Genomic DNA, 18,131 nt, shown 5'->3' on the forward strand with positions numbered 1-18,131 from the left:
TACGGCCCGGCCGCCGCCGCCGGGCAGCGCAGGAGCCGCGGCCGCAGCGCGGCCATGCCCGCCCCCGCCGCGCCCCGCAGCCTGGCGGCCGCCGCCCCCGCCGGCAAGGCCAAGCTCACCCACCCTGGCAAGGCCATCCTGGCAGGTAAGCGACCCCCAGCCACCGAGCCCGCCCCGCCCTGGGTGGGTTTACCCGACCGCCGCTGCCAGCGTGGGCATCCGTGCTGGGCGGCGGCTGCCGTGAGCCGTCCCGGGCGCGGCGGCGCCGTCCCCGCAGGTGCCGTGTCCCTGTCACCCCCACCCAGCCTGCGGGGATCGCCCGTACCCAGCCCGCTCGGGGCTGCTCCCGCCGTGCCAGCCCCAGGGTTGTTCAGGAAATCACCCCACTGCATCCCGGGAGCTGCCCCGCGGCGAACCGGGGTTTGTCTTGGGCAGCAGTGACAGAGCTCCAGCGGCTGCATCCCGAGCTGGGGCGGCGGCTCCCGCTGCTCCTGGTCACAGTGTCGCTGTGTGGCTGTTCCGACAACCTGTGGCCTGGCTGGGAAGGTGCCGAAGTGCTCACTGCAGTAACAGGGTAAACACTGCGCTTGGGGTAGCTGCGTTGTTCACCAGGGTACGTTTTCACCTTAGCAGGAGGGAGTTGAACTGACGGATGAAGCAGCAGCAGGGGACCTCCTTATGGACCCTCCGGACACGTTAAGGGGGAAAGCTAAAGCGGCAGTGCTCAGGTTGTGCCTGTTCTAGCTGTGTCTCACATGCTGCTTCGATATGGCTCCACTAATGGTTATCTTGGTCTCTCCTTTGTGTCTCAGCATCAGTCCCTGTGGATCTGGGCATGTTTTCCTTTCCAGTTCTGACCGTTTCCATAGGATCTAAGCAGGCTGCAAGCACAGTAGTAACTGCAGAGTTAATGCCCTTCCTTCTACTTGTAGCTGGTTTGAGCTTCAGCTGAATGGAGTCCAAGACAGTTGCAGGCTTGTTAAACTCCTTTGTAGCTATTCATTAGCTCCCAGGTTTCTCCTGCTGCTCTCGGGACAATTCCCAGAGTGGAGATTCACGTCTTGTCTTTGAAATGAGCCATCACAGCCTCCACACGATTGGCATGTTTAGAGCTTTTGTGTTTTCCAGCCAATTCCCCCACCTACGATTGTGCCTTTGTTCATCTGTCCAACTCTCTGCTCCCAGGGCAGAGCTCCAGCCTCCCATAGAGGGGACGTGGGAGGAGCGGGGTCTGCCTGCCCTCCGGCTGGGCACGGGAACCGAGTCCTGGCTGCTCTGGCCCTGCGGGCCAGCACTGGCCCTGCCTCGGCCATTGGCCTCCCCTCGTGCAGCTCCGGAGAACTGACCGAGACAGCAGCGCTGCGGGGAACGGATGTGAGCGCTGGAGTGTGCAAAGGGTGACGAGGCCTCCGAGGGTCACGTCGCCTGGAGGGGTCCGTGCTGCCAGCCAGGCTGCGCAGCCAAAGGGCTGGGGCACGAGGAGGAGGCAGAAGGTGCCTTCTCAGTCAAATGAGACCTTCGGTGAGGCCAAGCTCCTCCAGAGTTCTCTGCTCCTCAGGGGTTTCAAGGTTTGTGCTGCCAGCTCTTCAGAGTGGGTTGTTAGTTCAGGTCTCTTCTTACCCCTTTTATTTAAGGTTTTTGAAATGGGATTTAGTCTAGGTCTAGGATGGGAAGGACAGGCAGCTTGCTCCCCATCCAGTCTTCTGGAGCAAGTCTGTCTCAACTCGCTGCCCACATTCGGTGCATGAGGTTGTCACTGCCTGGGCCAGTGTACCAGGAGACGTTCACAGCCCTTGCGTAGGTCTGTAATCAGGGATCATCAGCTGCAGATGGCTTATCAGCACATTCTGAAAGAGGCTGCAGCAGGCTTGTCCTGCTCTCCTCTGCCAGGAAAGTTGCTGTAGGTGTGCCTGGAAGCTGTTCTGGTGTAAAGGAAGGCATGTGGTGCTTGTGGCCTCTGTCAGGTGCCATGTTGGGCAACACAGCACAAAGCTGCACATGCCCCTGCTTGGAAGGGCACTTGTGGGTCTGTGTGAGGCTGCAGAGCTGGAAGAAGGACCCTATTGAGATGCTAGTCCTCTTGCACAAAGCAAATCAGAGTAATTGGTTAACGGGCAGAAGTCCAGCCAAGCCTCTGTGGTATCTAATTGTATTAGAGAACCACAGAAATGGAGAAAGCTGCTGTTAACTCCCTGTGTCCCGGTGTGCTCAGCCCTCCAGCCCCTTACTGGGGACATGCAGTGCCATTTGTGGCTGCCTCTGCTGACTTTAAGGGGTTTACTGGTGCTCTCAGGATTCTCATCTGTCTGCGCAACAGGGCTGTGATCACCAAATCTCAGCCTTCTGGAGAGCTGGAGGTGTTCAAGAAGGACCATTCCTCCTCCGCTGTGCTTCATCTACCTTGTACTGGTGGAGTTAAATAAGCATCCCGTCATCCCGTCCTGGGTGCGTATCTGCTCCCAGCCCCTGTGTGTGAGTGGGATCCTCTGCCGGGGGGCACAGCCCGCTCACGCTGCCCAGACCTGAGCAGCTGGGCTGGTTCCCTCCGCTCTCACCAATCTTCCCCCAGGATTGGTGGCAGCCTGGGCTGCCTCTTCTGAAGAGGTGCAGGTGAAGCTCTGGCTGCCAAGAGCTCTTCTCCTTCAGTTGTCTCAACAGACAAAGTTAAAAATTAATTTGCTAATGGGCTCTTGTTTGTCCAAGCAGCTGTTGTGTGCCAGGGCAGCACTTCACCTTGCTGTGACCACGCAGGCTGTGCCGGGGCTGTGTCCCTGTGTGTGGCCGAAGCACACGAAGCCAGCTGGACTGTCCTGGCCGGTTGAGTGGGTGTCGCTGCCAGGACTTGGTCTTGGGGAGCTGCATACAGACTGGGCTCCAGAGAGGGCAGAGCTGAGTGGTTGCGTGTCCCTGCTGTTCAACTCCTAGACCCCTTTGTGAGGGGAAAAGGCTCTAAACTGATGGGACGCAGTAGGTTTGGGGGACCTAGCACTGGGTGAGAAGTGATGTGGCTGTAGGACACCAAGGTTAAAAAACTGATAAATATGTAGGTATAGGCTGAAACAGATGCTATGTGTTTCCATGTCATCTGCTGGCTCAGTTACCTGTTGTAAAGCCAGTATAATTTTCTTGTGAACTCATGAGCTGGGTTGAAGACCTGCTCATGTCTCTTCTGCTGGGTTCTCCTGTTCACAGGCAGACCTGGCAGTCCCGCGGTGTCTCCAGCCTCCCTACAGATAGCTGTCAGCTTCTGTGCCGTGGTTTCCATGCAAACCCTTTAGCGCACTGAGCTCCTGTCCCTCCCGCCAGCCTCCTGCAGGGATGGGTGCTGGGGTTTTGGGCACCACAGAGCTCTTAGGTCAGCTTGAGCCAGCCTGTGGTGGACTATTTAGAGCCCAGCGCAAATGGTCTGTGCTATTTTGCAGGCAAACCCCCGCACCCCTGCCCTCCTCCTGAGAACTTTGCTCCTGGTTAGCAGCGGCCATTTGATGAAAGGCTTTGCCAGCCCTGCCCAGAGTTAAGTACAGTCCTGCTCTGTTTTTAGCCAGCTTTGAAGCCTGGGGTCTGCTCCCTCCCATGGAGAAGCTCGCAGCTGCCCTGCTCTCTGCACGGTCCCTCTGCTCGCTGTGGGGCTGGTGCACAGTTGCTGTTTGCCTGTACCTAATCCTGGCTGGATGCTGTCCTGCGTGGTGCTTGGTTTGGAAAGAGCTTGCAATGGTCGTGGCTGTTGTTCTGATGTTTGCCACAGACATTGAGCAGCAGTGGGAAATAGCAGTGATGTGCACCAGGGTCCCAGGAGGAACGTGGGCAGGAGGGAGTGGGGTCTGCAGGGTAGTGCATGGAGCACATGGAGCTCAGGATCGCATGAGAGACAAAGCAGTAATTAGAGCTTCAGTTTCTTTTTCTTTATCGTTCTTTTGAGATGATCTTTTCTTAGGAAATGCTGTACCTGCAGAGGAGAGGGGTTCAGGGGCCGGGTGTGAAAGCTGAGACTTGCTTCTTGCAGAGCAGGGCTCCTTTCCCTCAAGTCAAGCCTACCTGGGTTTCCAGGGCCATTGCCCTCCTGGGAGGGCGGAAGGGAGGTTGTGCTTCTGCCAATGGCCGTGGTTCAGCACAGTCCCTGGCTTTTAGGTGGGTCCCTGGTGCTCACAGCAGAGTGGGGCATGTTCCCCCCTCGATGCTGAGCTGGGGGAGCGAGTGGTGGGCTGAACAGGGCCGTGGGGCAGGATTGGTGAGTGCGGAGGGAACCAGTCTTGCCAAGTCTGCTGGCCCTTGGTGCATCGCGCCTGGCTGTGGTTTCCCCTGCGGCTGCCTCCGCTGGCTGTCTCTGCCTGGGGAGCAGGGAAGGAGCACGCTGGCCGTGACTGTGTCCTTGCCCGCCTGCGAGCCCTTGTGCACTGCAGCTGGTGCGGAAACCTGGAGCAGCCCCGAGGCTACTGGTGGGAAGAGGCTGTTGGCCCCAGGGCTGGGAAACCACAGTGGGGTGCCCAACTTCTTTGGTGTGAACAAATTCTGTGTGAGCTGGGCTTAACCTTGAGTTTCAAAATGTGAGCTTCTGAGCTTTTCGCGTGCCTGACGCTCTGCTTGACATTCTGCAGGCAACCATTTTCTCTGGGTTGACGTAAATGATCGGAAGGAGCCATCCATCTTCCCGAGGCGATGAGCATCGTGAGCTGACAGCTCAGGGACGTTGCGGCGTCTCCCATCTCTGATGGCCCTGCGCGGTGCATGCCAATGCAGCCTGCCTGCTCCGGCCTGGGCGGTGTGGCCCTGTCCTTGTGCCCTGAGGTCTCAGGTCACATCCTGACAACAGGGGTTGGTTTCTTGCCATATCTTCTTTCTCCCTGTGCTCCAGTGCCCGGTACGGCCATCATTCCCCTGTGCTGGTGGCCAAGAGACCAGACTAGGGGAAGCTACAGTCCCAGCAGTGGCTCCTTCACCCAGTTACAGGGCTGTACTGGGGAAAGCATTCTACAGCCCTGGGCTCTGACGTCCAGTCCCTGTTCCTCGTCTTCAGAAAGGTTTTTAGCACTGATAAAGTAGGTGTCTGAAGCGGGTGGTGGGCTGGCCAGGAGCCGGGTGTGCGGGGCAGTGACGAGAAGGTGAGTTGTTGAGTTGGGACGGATGACTTGGCAGGTCCCCGAAGGTGGAGTCGGCACTGAAGGCAGGTGATGCTGTGGCTGTGACCAAAGGCAATGGCTTTTGCCATCATACTCACAGACAAGAAATTTAAAATGTAGGAATTATTTATTACAATATTAGCCCATCAAGAAGTATATGCGAAGAGGAGATGAATGAGCAGGTTGTGAAAGGACAGCCTGTTGAAATAGGATGTTTCCAGTAAAATTAGGGACAAATTACTCCATCCCAGTCCACAGCATTATCTGCAGCGCTGTTTGCATGGGGCTGTTTACCCACCCGATGGCACGGGGCACAGGGAGGTGTGTTTCATGTTTGTCAATCCGTGTATCCCCGCTGAGGGGATCAGACTTTGGCCAGCCTGGCCGTAGCACACTCCCATGACGAAAGCGGCCATGTGTGTATTTACCAATGGACACACTGAAGCCCTGTGCCCCCTGCCAGCCTTGTCCCCATCAGATAGGAGACTTTCCAGAGCCCTTGGCCTCAGGGCAGGGGATGGATGCCCTGTGACAGCCTGGCCTGCTGCAGGATGTGTTTTTGCCCTTTTAACCAAAACACTGGGAATCCTTTGGCAATTTGGTTTGGGGAAGCAGCCCTCCCCAGTCTCAGTGCAGTATAACACCTTACTCTACAGAGCAGCCCCTGTGGTGGTTTTCCTCAAGGTTGGGGCTGTGGATGGGCGATGAAGGGCTGTGGGTGGCAGGCGGAGGTGTCCAGGTGAGGACCATGGTGCCGGCCCTGCCGAAAGCTGGGAGAGTGCTGGGAGATTCTGCAGCGAGGTGCCTGCCTGCCCCTGAGCCGGGCTCTGCCCCTGAGCCCATTTCGCAAGATGGCCCGTGGTGGGACAATGCGGGGAGGGTGGAGCCTGTTGAACCCGTTTCACCACTGCAGGCACGGCAGGATTTCTCCACTGCCTTTATCTGGGTTATTAATGGATGGCTCAAGAGCAGCAGGGATGGCTGCCAGGAGGGTCGGTCCCTCGGCAGAGAACTGGGATGAGCTGGAGGTGGGCATTTCTGGCTTCCTTTTTTGTAGCACCCTGCTAGTCTTTGATTCTTTTATTATTTTTCATTTCCCCAGCTCTGGAGGCAACCGGCTGATTGGGAAGGGCAGCCGGTCCCCTGGTGAGGGTCGGAACCACAAGCACAGCACACAGGAGGCAGCACACTGTGTCTACAGTGTCTGCTCCGTGTCCCGAGTCTCAGCGGCTCAGCTCACCCCGTACACCTGCACCTTCTGCAGGTGGGCCGGGTGCCCTCCGGACAGGGGGGAGCACGGGGCTCAGCTTTTGCTGGTGCTCTGGGGAGGAGCTGGAAGCCTGTTTGTCCATTCCCAGCACCCTGAGCCATGCAGGAAGGGCACGCTCCAGGGAAGGGCTCTGGGAGAGAGAGCTCTGCTGCTTTGCTTCCAGACCCTTAGGAATAATTTATCATGGCCTGCAAGGGTGCTGTGAAATCTGAAGTTAAAAGAAGCTTTCTGTATGGAAATCAGGTGCTTGTGTATCTTCGTGTGAAATTGCCCTTAAAATGGAGAGGCTGAAATTGCTCTCCAGGTGCCCACTTCTCATCAGAGCTGCACAGAGACCTGCCGCTTTTGCAGGCGCAGGCACTTGCGGGAGTGGCAGAGGGTCAGTGCCACCTCCTGCCCCTCTGCGGCTCCCAGACGGGGCAGTGGGTGCCTGCAGGGCCGCTTGTCTCCGGCTGGGGGTTTGCAGGGGGTGGCAGTGCCAGCCCTGGCTGCGCAGCCCTGGTTTGTGTCGGTCCCCAGGACTCTGCTCGTGTTCCCCGTGCTGGCTGTGTCCTCCTGCCCTTGGCGCCCACCCTGTCCTGGGCACTGGAGCTGGGGTCCCTGGGACAGGCTGGCTGGGGGTGGATGGTGGTGTCCCCAGAAGCTGCCTGCTAATGAGGTTTGGGGTCATTAGCTGAACCTGTGTGCGCCGATGCCATCACGTGCTGTGCCAGAATTGCAGTGGCAGCACCCCCCCACTGTCCCTGAACCCTCTTCTCCTCCCTGCCAGCTCCCCAGTGGGGTCTAAGGCTGTGGCCATGTCCTCAGATAACTCTGCTCGCCACTCCACAAAGAGGAGCTACACTTTTTCTGGGAAAACCATGCCAAGTGGCTGACAAACAGGTATTTTCCCCTTCTCCCCCCTGGGCTGTGGGGTCAGGGTTGCTGGCAGCTGTGTCCTTGCAGGCTTGCTGGAGGTGGGGAGCAATTCCCAGTGCCAGGATTGGGATCCCCCGGCCAGAGACACCTTCTGTGGGGCTGGGCAGAGCGACCTTCCCTGAAGGACGTTGTCTGTCCGCTGGCTCCGCTGCATCCAGCTCGCAGCCGGGAGCCTTGGCTCGGCGGCCGGGCTGCCCCGCTTGCTCTTTCACCTCCCGAGCGCTCGCTGCCGGCTGCTCTTGCTGACTCTGTGGTGTTGCAAGAGCTCAAGCTGCTGGTTAAAGTCCGGGTAAACAGGTCGCAAAGCCCTCGGCAGCCCTGGCGAGGGAGGGGGTTGGAAGGAGCTGCTGTTCGCAGGCAGTGGGGTGATTTGTTGCGTAGAATGAGGTTTCCGCTGGAATAAAACTGTGTCAGGAGAGGACGCTCGGCAGCAGAGCGGGACCCCTGATGGGCCTCGCCTCCAGAGAGGGAAGGAGCTGCAGGCAGGGGTTGTGCTGCTCTGCCTCTCTGCGGGCAGAGGAAAACAGGATAAAATTGCCTCAAGTCACAGTGTGTCTGCAGTCCCTGCTGCGTGCCCCTTCCTGTGCGATCTGGGGCAGGGAGGGGACCTGGCAGCGCATGTCCCTGAGCAGGACGAGGGGGAACATCCTCCCCTGGGTGCGTTTCCCTGGACAGACCTGTTCCCCTGCCCTGGGGTGTGTGTGCGCAGCTGCCTGAGATGGAGCTGTGCTGTGGCAGAGCAGCCTTTGGGCAGCCCCGGCACCCCAGAGGCAGCCAGTTCTCAAGAGGGGCGTGCTGTCCCTTTGCTGGGGCACTTCATGGGCTCCATGATGCCTGTGGATGTGACTTTGCCAGCAGGATGCCAGGCAGAGCCTCCTTGCCTCCCCTGCATGGGCAAACATCATTGATCCCAGTGGCTGCAGAGGCTGGGGGCAGGTTGCAGGAGGTGCGGCATCCCTCTCCGTGCCATTTGGTGCTGTGAGCCAGGGTGCCCCTGGACTGGTGCTTGTCCTGAATGTTTCCCTGCTGTCTGGCTCTTGAAAGTGCTGAGGTAGCAGTTGGTGCTGGGCGACCAAGAGGAAATAAACAGCTCTTAAAATGTCCAGCGCTTGAGGTCTGCAGTGTAGGAGGGAGGGCAGTGGCCTTGGCAGCTCCTGGGATTTCTTGTGGCGGTGGTGACAGCGAGGCTGGTGGCACACTGGTGTGTAGTGGCACGGAGAGGTGCCAGCTGGTGCTGGGCTTTTGGGGACCATTGTGCCCAGCTGGAGGATGCTGTTCCTCATAACACTGCTCACTGGGGACCCACCAGCTGCTCTGCAGGAGCTGTTTGGATTTGCAGGAGAAATGACAGTGCTTAGCGAGCCCCGTGCCGTGGAACTGGCAGTGTCTGCCGCCTCTGACGGACGTGCCAAGGACGAGAAAGGGTTGAGGGGGCAGCAGGAGAGCTCTGGGGAACCTGGAGATATGGTGGCTGTTCTCCTGTGGTGTGCCAGTGTGAGCTGGCCTGGCTGCGGCCGCCGCAGCTCCCACCCACGCTGCCGAAGCACAGAGTGCTGCAGAGGCCTAAGGGCTGTTGGTGGTTGCCCATGGCTGCCTCCTGGGAGGCGCCTGCCTGGCCCGGGCTGAGCAGCTCCAGCCCCTCCTGGGAACAGGGGGGAAACAAGGAGCCTTTGTGTGCTGCGGCAGAGCTGGGCTGGCCTGCTGCCTGTCCCCAGCGCCCACGGGGCTTGGGTGCTGCCAGGCTGGGCTGGTGGGTCCTGCCCTCAGGATGGGGGACCGGCACTGGGTGCTGTGGTGTCCCTGTCCCTGCAGTGCCAGCGGGAGGAGAGGGGATGCTCATGGAGCGCGGAGCTGGGCTTTCTGGTCATCCTGGGCTGTGCTGGGTGCTTAAAAGGCTCCGTGAGGACAAGTGCAGCCCCCTGCTTCTGTGCCTGGGGGAGACAAGCCAGGACAAGGCTGTTGTATGGTGGGTGCTGCCCCGCTGCAGCAGGGAGTGCAGCCAGGCTTCTTGCCTTTCCCTCCAGAGGGACGTGGCAGAGAGCAGGCAGTGGTGTCTGGGGGATGCCAGCCTGCCCTCTGGGATGTCCCCACACTGGGCAGGTGGCTTCGCTGGTGGCACTCTGCAGGGGAAAGCTGGAGGCACTGCCAGAGGGCTAAAGGGTCTCTCTTGTAGATTTGGAAGCCATACAAAAGAAATAAGACTTTGTGAGAAACCTCCGTGGTCGAAAGAGCTGGGGATACTTGCTGCTGTCCCGGGAAGCAGCTGTGGGCCGGGGTGTCCCCTATCAGGGTCCCCTCACAGGGTACTTTGGCGGGTGCTGATAAGCCGAGCTGTGCTCTGCCGTGTTGTGCTGTGGCTGCACTTTGCCTCGGAGCAGGATAACCCACTGCCGCACCCTGCCCCTGCGCTGGCCCTGCTTGCGGTGGCAGCATGTCCCTCCTCTGGGGACACCAGCATGTTCCCGGGCTGGTGTGGGGCTGTGCCAGCGAGGCTGCGTGCTGGGGGTGGCTGTGACAGGAGCCACAGCGCTGCTGAGTCACGCTGAGATGTGGCTGGGCTGGTGGAGGCGCGATGGGAGACCTGTCCCTGACTGGGAACTGGCAGCCGACCTGACCCTGTGCCAGGTGTGTCCTGCAAGACCGGGTCCTGAGTCGCCCTCCCCGGGCGAGGAGCCAGGAGGCCTTTGGGGGCTGCTGTGGTGGGTGCCCAGCCCCAGCGGCAGCACCCGGGGCTCCCGGCGTTGCACGGTGCAGTGCCTGGTCCCTGGCAGGGTCTTTGCCTCAGTGCTGGCTCCTGGCTTGGGATGCAGTGGGGTTTGGCCCTGTGAGACATGGGGCAGCCTGGCTCGGCTCCACGCTTCCTCCAGCACTGGCACAAAGAGCTCCCACTGCACTTTGATGCAGGGAACCGCGCTGTGCAGCCATTCTCTGGCTGACTGGGGCTCAGACTGGCTCCCCTGGACCCACAGCCCAGCGGGGTTGGCTCTGCTGCCCCAGGGCAGCTCATGGCAGGGCTGACTGTGGCACTTCAGCCACGCCAAGGGGAGCCAGACCCTGAGAGCCAGCATTGCTTGGTGCCGGGGTGTTGATGCGTCCCCAGGTTGTGGTGGGAAAGGCTTCGGCCAGTGTAATCAGCGCCCAGCAGTCCCCACTGCGTGAGCTCTGGGCAGCTGGATGGGCTTGATGATAATTGCACTTCATGCTGGCACGGCCAGGTCTGCAAATGGGCTCCTGCTGGTGCTGGAGGAGCAGTACCAGGGCTCTTGCAGCTCTGTGCGGCTCTACTGGGTTTATAAATCCCTGTGCTGGCAGCTCAAGCTGTGGGGTGTAGGGTTCTGGAGAGAGGTGCCTTTGAGGGACAAATAATGCTGAAACCACCATGTGTACAGTGTTTTGCCCGGTTTTCCCACCACTTTCACCCACCTCCTTGCCAGCTCTTACCATGGCCAGGCAGCAATGCCAGGTTGGCATGGGGCCCTGCTGCTCTGTGAAGTCCCCAGGCAAGGACAGGGACACCACGTCCCAGCCCAGACCTGGCTGCCAGAGGTCTCAGGCTCAGCCGTCACGGAGCTGGCAGCAGCCACGTGTGTGCTGGATGGGCCTGGTGCTGCTCCCGGCCTCAGTGTCCTCCCTGTCCCCCAGGTGGCCTGGCCGGAGGGATCGAGATCTGCATCACATTCCCCACCGAGTATGTGAAGACGCAGCTGCAGCTGGACGAGAAGGCAAACCCTCCTCGCTACAAGGGCATCGGTGAGCCTGTGCCTGGTGCTACCCCAGCTCACTGGCCGGATCCAGGGGTTACCGGGGCCCTGGGTGGCACTGGGGGGAGCGGGGTTTGGTGGGGGCAGCGCGGTGGCCCTGGCGTGGCAGGCGATGGCAGTGCCGCTGTGCTCTGCTGCAGGGGATTGTGTGAAGCAGACTGTCCGTGACCATGGCATCCGGGGGCTGTACCGGGGGCTCAGCTCGCTGGTGTACGGCTCCATCCCCAAGGCTGCCGTCAGGTAGGTGTCCCCCATGGCATGGGGTGAGCACGGGGGGACCCCGGGTGGCAGCAAGTGTGGGGGTGGGTTTGGCCTCGACGTCCCCAGCGGCACTTTGCCAAATCGGGTGCTTTCCCGCACTGGGAAGGTGGGCGGCTGCCAGGGACAGACCCAGGGCAGGGGGGCAGCCCCCTGGCCGGGTGCCTGGGGGTTGGCACGGCGGCTCCTCTGCAGGTTTGGGATGTTCGAGTTCCTCAGCAACCAGATGAGAGATGAGCAGGGGCGGCTGGACAGCACGCGGGGCCTCGTCTGCGGGCTGGGCGCCGGCGTGGCCGAGGCCGTGGTGGTGGTCTGCCCCATGGAGACCATAAAGGTGGGTGGGAGGCAGCTGCCGGTGTCCCTGCCCTGGCACCCCTCCCTGGGACGGGGCGGGATGCTTGGCTTTTGGGGGACAGCTCTCCAGCGAGCCAAGGGCCACGTGGGTTTGCTTGGGCTGGTTTTGTAGGGGAAGAGCTGATGCTGGAAAGCCCCATGGAGAGGTCAAACCCAGCAGCCATGGCCCCTTCCCCGCTCTGGGGAGGAGCCCCCCACCCGGGAACCATCCTGTGCCCATTTCTGGGCTGTAATACCTGTGCAGTCACTCACAGGGGTGGTTTCCCAGGTTCTGCTCTGCAAAACACGCCACTGGCCATGGGCGCAGGCTTCACCGTGACCTCACCCCGCATTGCCTGGCCTCGTGGGTCGGCTCGGCTCTTGGGACTGTCCCCAGGGCAAGGCAGGAGGTGTCTGGCAGCTCTTCGGGGCTGTCGCATCCCCCCTCACCTCAGCCAGGACGAGCGTGTTGTCTCTCCACAGGTGAAGTTTATCCATGACCAGTGCTCCCCCAAGCCCAAGTACCGTGGCTTCTTCCACGGCGTCCGGGAGATCGTTCGGGAACAGGGTGAGTCCTGGGGAGTCAATGTCCTGTTCCCCCGCAGTGCTTCCATGTGGAGGGGCCAGGAGTGGGTGCAGGCTGGGACCAGCCGCCTGGGGAGGTTTTTCTGTGCCCGGGTGAGGCTGGTGCTGCCCTCCAACGCCTTCTCTTGCTGCAGGACTAAAGGGGACCTACCAGGGTTTAACCGCAACCGTCCTCAAGCAAGGATCGAACCAGGCCATCCGCTTCTTCGTCATGACCTCCCTCAAGAACTGGTACAAAGGTACGGTGTCACCATCCCCCAGGCACCCCAGCTGCACTGCTGGCTCCCCGAGTCCATCCTTGGGAGCCAAGCTTGGGCTTTCCACCAGCATATCCTCTGCTTCTCGTGGCTCAGCCTCTCACGATGGAGGGAGGTGAAAGCCAGGGCAAGGGGGCCTCAGCTTGAGAGGCTGAAGAATCCCAGTTCTAGAGCATCACCTGCACTCCCACCCTGGGCTCCCCAGTGCTGTGTGGGCTCTGGGATACTGGTTCCACTGGACAGTCCCCTCTAAATGCCCTGGTCCCCCAGCACAGCACCAGCCCTGACCATGAGCAGCCAGACCTGAGACCTTCTTTGTGGGCTCCCTCAGGGAAGTTGTGCTTCACCCCCACCACCACTCTGCCCTCAACCTCTTCTCCTTCCCAGGGGATGATCCCAACAAGGTCATCAACCCCTTCGTCACGGGGGTGTTTGGAGCCCTTGCTGGAGCTGCAAGTGTCTTCGGCAACACCCCCTTGGATGTGGTGAAGACCAGGATGCAGGTACAGCACCAGGGTATAGTGTGGGGCCGCTCTGCCTGCAGCAGGCTGGGGTCACAGGCTGTCCAGGGGCTGTTTTGTGCAGCCCCCAGGGCAGGGGCACAATGCTGGTGAAGTTTGGGAGATGCCTGGGGATGCTGCACCCTCACAGCTGGGCTGTGGGGGTGCTGGGTAGTGTTGGCACGGGAGTGGGTGCATCCCTGCAGGTTTGGTGGCCCGCAGCAGGGCATGGGGACTGATTCCTCCTGGCACACCCCCAGCTCCCTGCCTCGCCCCTGAAACCCCCCTGGACGTGCCTCTGACCCAGCTTTTCCCACCCGGCAGGGGCTGGAAGCGCACAAGTACAAGAGCACCTGGGACTGTGCCTACCAGATCATGAAATATGAAGGGCCCCTGGCGTAAGTCCTGCGGTGGGGGTGAGCAGAGGGGGGCACAGAGCGGGGCCAGGGGAGAGGATGGGCGGGGAAGGGGCTGTGAAGGCCCCCAGCCCCACGGCTCCCCTCTGTCCCTGGCAGGTTTTACAAGGGCACGGTGCCTCGCCTGGGCCGCGTCTGCCTCGACGTGGCCATCGTCTTCGTCATCTACGACGAGGTGGTCAAGTTCCTCAACAAGGTGTGGAAAACGGACTGAGGGGGCCGGCCGGGGCGGCCCCCCCTCCCTCGCCCCACGGGGTGCAGCTGGAGAGCCGCGACTAAGCCCACAGCTGCCCGCCGGCGCTGCCCGGGGCCAGGTCTGCCCCATGCCCACACCCTCCCCAAAACCCCGCCACCTCCATGTTTAGGAACAGGTTCTGGAGCAGGTTTAGTTATCAGTTGTGTGCTGAAAAGAGCATGGAGGGAGCCATATCCCATCACCCAGATCCCCAGCACCCCGGTTATACCCGCCCTGATTCCCTGGTGACACTTCCCCATGGTCCTGCATCACCTGTAAGGTTATCCAGGGTGAGGTGTCCCTGGGGATAGTGGTCCTGCTCCCCCAGGGCCTCCAGCAGCCAGAAGCTGCTGGCTGCCTTGGGGCCAGCACTTTTTGGGGGTGCTGAGAGCCCCTCGGAGCCTTTGGGGTACAATGGCCAAGCTGTGCACCAGGCATCACAGCAGGCAGAGGCTCCTGGAGCTGACACTGCCAGCTCAGAGCGATGCTCTGGGTTGCACAGCAGCACTGGGGGGGCCCACCAGCCCTGTCCCCCCGGGATGGGAAGGCAGTGACCCACTGGTGCGGCCCCAGGCTCCCGCCTCCCTGCCAGCACTGGGGTGCAGCCTCCCAGCCCCGGTTCCCACTCACCCCGGGCTGCTGAGCAGTTGCTGCCCAAAATTCCACGTGCAGCCAGGCCTTTAGTTCTCTCGCTGTGGGGCCGCGGTTGGGGTGAGCCAGGTGCCCCCAGCACTTGCTGTTTACAGTTGAGACATGTTCACAAGCCGGGGCGGGGAGGCACAGCTCCATGCCACAGACTTGGTTCCTTGGCCGGGCATGCAAACCCCTTCTTCTGCCACATTCCCGCCATCTGCCCTCTCGCTGCGGCCCCGTAGGTAATCCCGTAGCTTTCGGAGCTTCACGCTGACCCACTAACACCCGTGGCCATGGGGCTGGAGCCCTGCCCTGCCCCACACCAGGCATGGCCATGCCACATTTGTGCCAAACTTCCCGTCAAGGAGCCGGGGGGTTGCGGGAGTTGGGGCTTGCCCTGTCCCTCCTCCCTCCTGTCCCCAGTGACAAATACAGCCTTAACGCAGGAGGGCGAAGGAGGAGAAGTAAAGCCTGGGCACGGTTTACCTGCGGCTTTCTGCTCTGAAGCCAGTTGAGGGTTGGGTTTATGTTTTTTTTTTTATTATTATTCTGTTTTACATTCGCAATTTGAATAAAGTCAGTCTGGCTTTAGCAGCTGTGTTGGTGTCAGGGCTGTGCTGAGCGGGCAGCGAGCAGCTCCTGTGGCACGGGTGGGGATTGGGGATGGGGTCCCTCTCTGCACCCCTGTCTCACTGCGCTCCAAGTCCGAGCCAGCGCTCCTGGGAGAGTGTCAACATCAGCCCAGCAGTGCCTGTTCACAGCTGCTCCAGCAACTGCAGGGTCATATTGTCCTATGCACAGCGTTTTATTAACCATCCCAGTTAATTTTATTAACTCCACCCTGGCCGTGGAGCAAAGAGCTGGGACGGCAAGGGGCAGTGGAGCAGAAGGGAACGGGCTTTGTCCCCCGCCCAACCCAGGGGCGGTGCGGCTGGGGCTCCCGGCACAGCCCTTGCTCCTCGCCCAGCGATCGCCGTCCCGCGGGGCTGGCGGGGTCTGGCAGCATGCATGGGCTGCTGCTCTGCGGGGGCTGGCTGCTGGCCACCGGCTACCTGGCGGGTGCCGCGGGCGGGTGCTGGCAGCGGTGCTGCCCAGGCAGGAACAACGCCTGCTGGGCCCTGGGCACCCACCGGGCTCGCTGCTACTGCGACTCGTACTGCCAGAGGACGGGCGACTGCTGCGAGGACTACCGTGCTGCATGCCGCCGTGCTGGTGAGCGCTGGGCGGGATGGCGCTGGCTGGACCCGGTGCCCTGGGGCTGGGAACACCAGCCCGAGCTGATACTTTTGGTGGTGGGTTTTTGTCTTTCTCTGTTAGTCCTGTGCTTTGAGCTGTAATGGGATGCGCCTGGGGATGCTGGATGGGCTGGGTGTGGAGCACTATCGCAATTTTCTACTTTTTTCATACTAAAGTCTGGTTGTTCCCAGTGTAGTAAGAGAGACCATGGCCTCTGCAACAGAGAATGGTGGGTTGATGGTGACACTGTCCTTGCAAGCCTCAGAGCCATCGGTGTGGGTCCTGGGTGGGACGAGCCCCTCATCGCCACTGGCACGGGCAGTGCCTTGCATGGGGACACGGGAACTGGGGTTGACAAACGGGGACAGTGGGTTTGGGGGGTGCAGAGCCAGCCCACCCTGGGGACCCAAACCCAGGCGGGCGCCAGTGACAGCTCCCAGACAATTGCAGCAGTCAGCCCTCCCTAATCTCCACGGAGATTAGCGGGGTCCCAGCTCAGCGCGATGCAGCGGCGTGGGGATCAAGGCCTGCGGAAGCCGAGCACAATGCCGCTGTGCCGGCGGGGGCTGCGGGAGTCACCCTGGTCCTTCATCCCCTCTCCTCTCCCCTGTGCTGCACCTCCCCTGCTCTCCTCCCATCCCTCACGCCCCTGAGGCTCTTTCCCCTCTCTGTCCCCCCGCAGCGGTGGGCTGCGTGGTGGGGCCCTGGGGGCCGTGGAGCGGGTGCAGCTCCCCGTGCGGGGTGGGCAGCAGGGCCCGCAGCCGCCAGGTCACCGTTCCGCCGCGGCACGGAGGGGAGCCCTGTCCTGACCTCAAGCAGCGCCGCGGCTGCCTGGGGGAGCACCTGACCTGCGGGACGGCCAGAGGTAACGGGGGTCCTGTGGGGATGTCCACCTCCCTTCTGCATGACCGTCCCCACTGCCCAGCCTGGGGTGGCTTTAACCATCCGTGTCCCCCACCCCGGCTGCTTTTGTGCCAGAAGTGGCCAAGATATTACCTGACTCCTTCAGTCGGGACCTCAGGGATCCCTGGCGGAGAACCGAGCTGCTGCTGCGCGAGGAGCCGTCCGGGTAGGTGTGGGGCTGTGGCCCCTCTGCACCTCCCTCCCCAAAGCTGTGACCCCTCTGCACATCCCCCCTGCAGCCATGACCCCTTTGCACTCCCATACAAAACCATGGCCCCCTTGTACTGCTTCCTACACCCATGACCGCTTCCTACACCCATGGCCCCTTTTCACCCCCCCAAAAACTATGGCACCTTTACACCCCCGCTTTAGAGCTATGGCCCCTTTGCACCCCCCTAGAGCCATTACCCTTCCCACCACCAAACCATGATCCCTTTGCACCCCCCCGAAGCTATGAACCCCTTGCTCCCACCAGACGCACAGCCTCGGTGCACCCCTGCACAAAGCCACGGCCCCTTTGCACCCTTCTCCCCAAAAGCCATTATCCTTGCTGCCCCCAAACCATGGCCCCTTTGGACCCCTCAAACCCATGAGCCCTTTGCACCCCCATACAAAAACATTGCCCTTTTGCACCCCCTCTTAGAGCTGTGGCCCCTTTTCACCCCCACAAGCCATTACCCTTCTACGTCCCCTCCCAAACCATGTCCCCTTTGCACCCCTCTAAAACTGTGGCCCCTCTGCACCCCACTAGAGCATCACATTACCCTTCTCACCCCCCAACCATGGCCACTTTGCACCCCCAAACCCATGGCTGCCTTATATCCCACATCCATCAAGAAAACAGCACAATGTCTACCCCACCCTCCAACCACCATTTTCTCCCTTTTTCCCCCTATTTTCCCATTTTTCTTCACCCCTCCCCAGTTCCCCTATCCCCAGCTACTGTGGCTATTTCCGCCTGACACAGGTGGGGCCCCCCTGCCGCGGGCAGGCCTGGACCCGCCGCCTGCACCGCAACAAGCGGGTGTGCGTCCAGTGCCAGGGGGACACATCCCACCGCCGTCCCCATTGCACCGGACACGGGCTGCAAGGAGCCAGGTAGGTGGTAATCTGGGCGGGGGGAACATGTCCCCCCCATGGAGGAGGATCTTGCTGTGCCCTGAAGCCATCTTCCTTTTATGTTCTTAATTATAAATATATTTACATATAATACTAGTGTTATAATATGCTATAATATTATAATATGTCATATGTTGTAAGATAATCATATGTACTATAAATCACTAATAGAGAATATAAAAATGAATATATAGAATATTTCAGTTGGAAGGGACCTACAGTGATCATCTAGTCGAACTGCCGATATGTATTATTATATATAAAACTATAAGTAACTTTTAAAAAACGTATTGTCATTAATTAATTAATATTATTTTTCTTTACTTATTATATGTTTAATTAATAAAAGCACTCCATCTTTCACCGGCTTTCCCTTCCAGGACATTCTGGGTGGCCGCCTCCGTGGCGGGGTGTCAGGGCTCGTGGGTGCAGGAGGGGCTGCAGGAGGGCTGTGTCTGCTCCCCGCCAGCCCTCATCTTCGTGTAGCATCCCCTGGGAAGGTGGGCTGAGTCCTCCATGTCACTGCTCCTTGCTGGGGAGGGGGTGAATGCAATAAAAACTTGGTGTCTTTTATAATTTCGCCCTTCTGC

At 60.4% G+C, this 18,131-nt stretch overlaps 3 protein-coding genes across 3 annotated transcripts in view; 2 read left to right on the forward strand and 1 right to left on the reverse strand.

Annotated features, from left to right (window-relative positions):
• SLC25A1 (solute carrier family 25 member 1) lies at nucleotides 1-14,874 on the forward strand. Its single transcript, XM_082066439.1, has 9 exons — nucleotides 1-145; nucleotides 10,948-11,055; nucleotides 11,207-11,306; nucleotides 11,520-11,658; nucleotides 12,141-12,225; nucleotides 12,377-12,481; nucleotides 12,887-13,002; nucleotides 13,324-13,397; nucleotides 13,515-14,874. The coding sequence occupies exons 1-9, from the start codon at nucleotides 55-57 to the stop codon at nucleotides 13,627-13,629; spliced, it is 933 nt and encodes a 310-aa protein (XP_081922565.1). The 5' UTR covers nucleotides 1-54; the 3' UTR covers nucleotides 13,630-14,874.
• The window catches only part of LOC309446575 (tRNA (32-2'-O)-methyltransferase regulator THADA-like), a 24,083-nt gene continuing 14,876 nt past the window's right edge, over nucleotides 8,925-18,131 (reverse strand). The window contains exon 32 of the transcript XR_014185473.1: nucleotides 8,925-8,935. The gene's annotated coding sequence lies outside the window, so the exon portion shown is untranslated. The remainder of the gene's footprint in view (nucleotides 8,936-18,131) is intronic.
• LOC309446602 (somatomedin-B and thrombospondin type-1 domain-containing protein-like) overlaps nucleotides 15,015-18,131 on the forward strand; it is a 3,934-nt gene continuing 817 nt past the window's right edge. The window contains exons 1-5 of the mRNA XM_082066469.1: nucleotides 15,015-15,495; nucleotides 16,202-16,384; nucleotides 16,498-16,588; nucleotides 17,347-17,520; nucleotides 17,922-18,041. Of these exons, the coding sequence (XP_081922595.1) occupies nucleotides 15,288-15,495; nucleotides 16,202-16,384; nucleotides 16,498-16,588; nucleotides 17,347-17,520; nucleotides 17,922-18,027 (762 nt within the window). The 5' untranslated portion in view covers nucleotides 15,015-15,287 and the 3' untranslated portion in view covers nucleotides 18,028-18,041. The remainder of the gene's footprint in view (nucleotides 15,496-16,201; nucleotides 16,385-16,497; nucleotides 16,589-17,346; nucleotides 17,521-17,921; nucleotides 18,042-18,131) is intronic.

This window comes from Streptopelia decaocto, assembly GCF_964273445.1.
Source record: "Streptopelia decaocto genome assembly, chromosome: 15".
NCBI lineage: Eukaryota > Metazoa > Chordata > Aves > Columbiformes > Columbidae > Streptopelia > Streptopelia decaocto.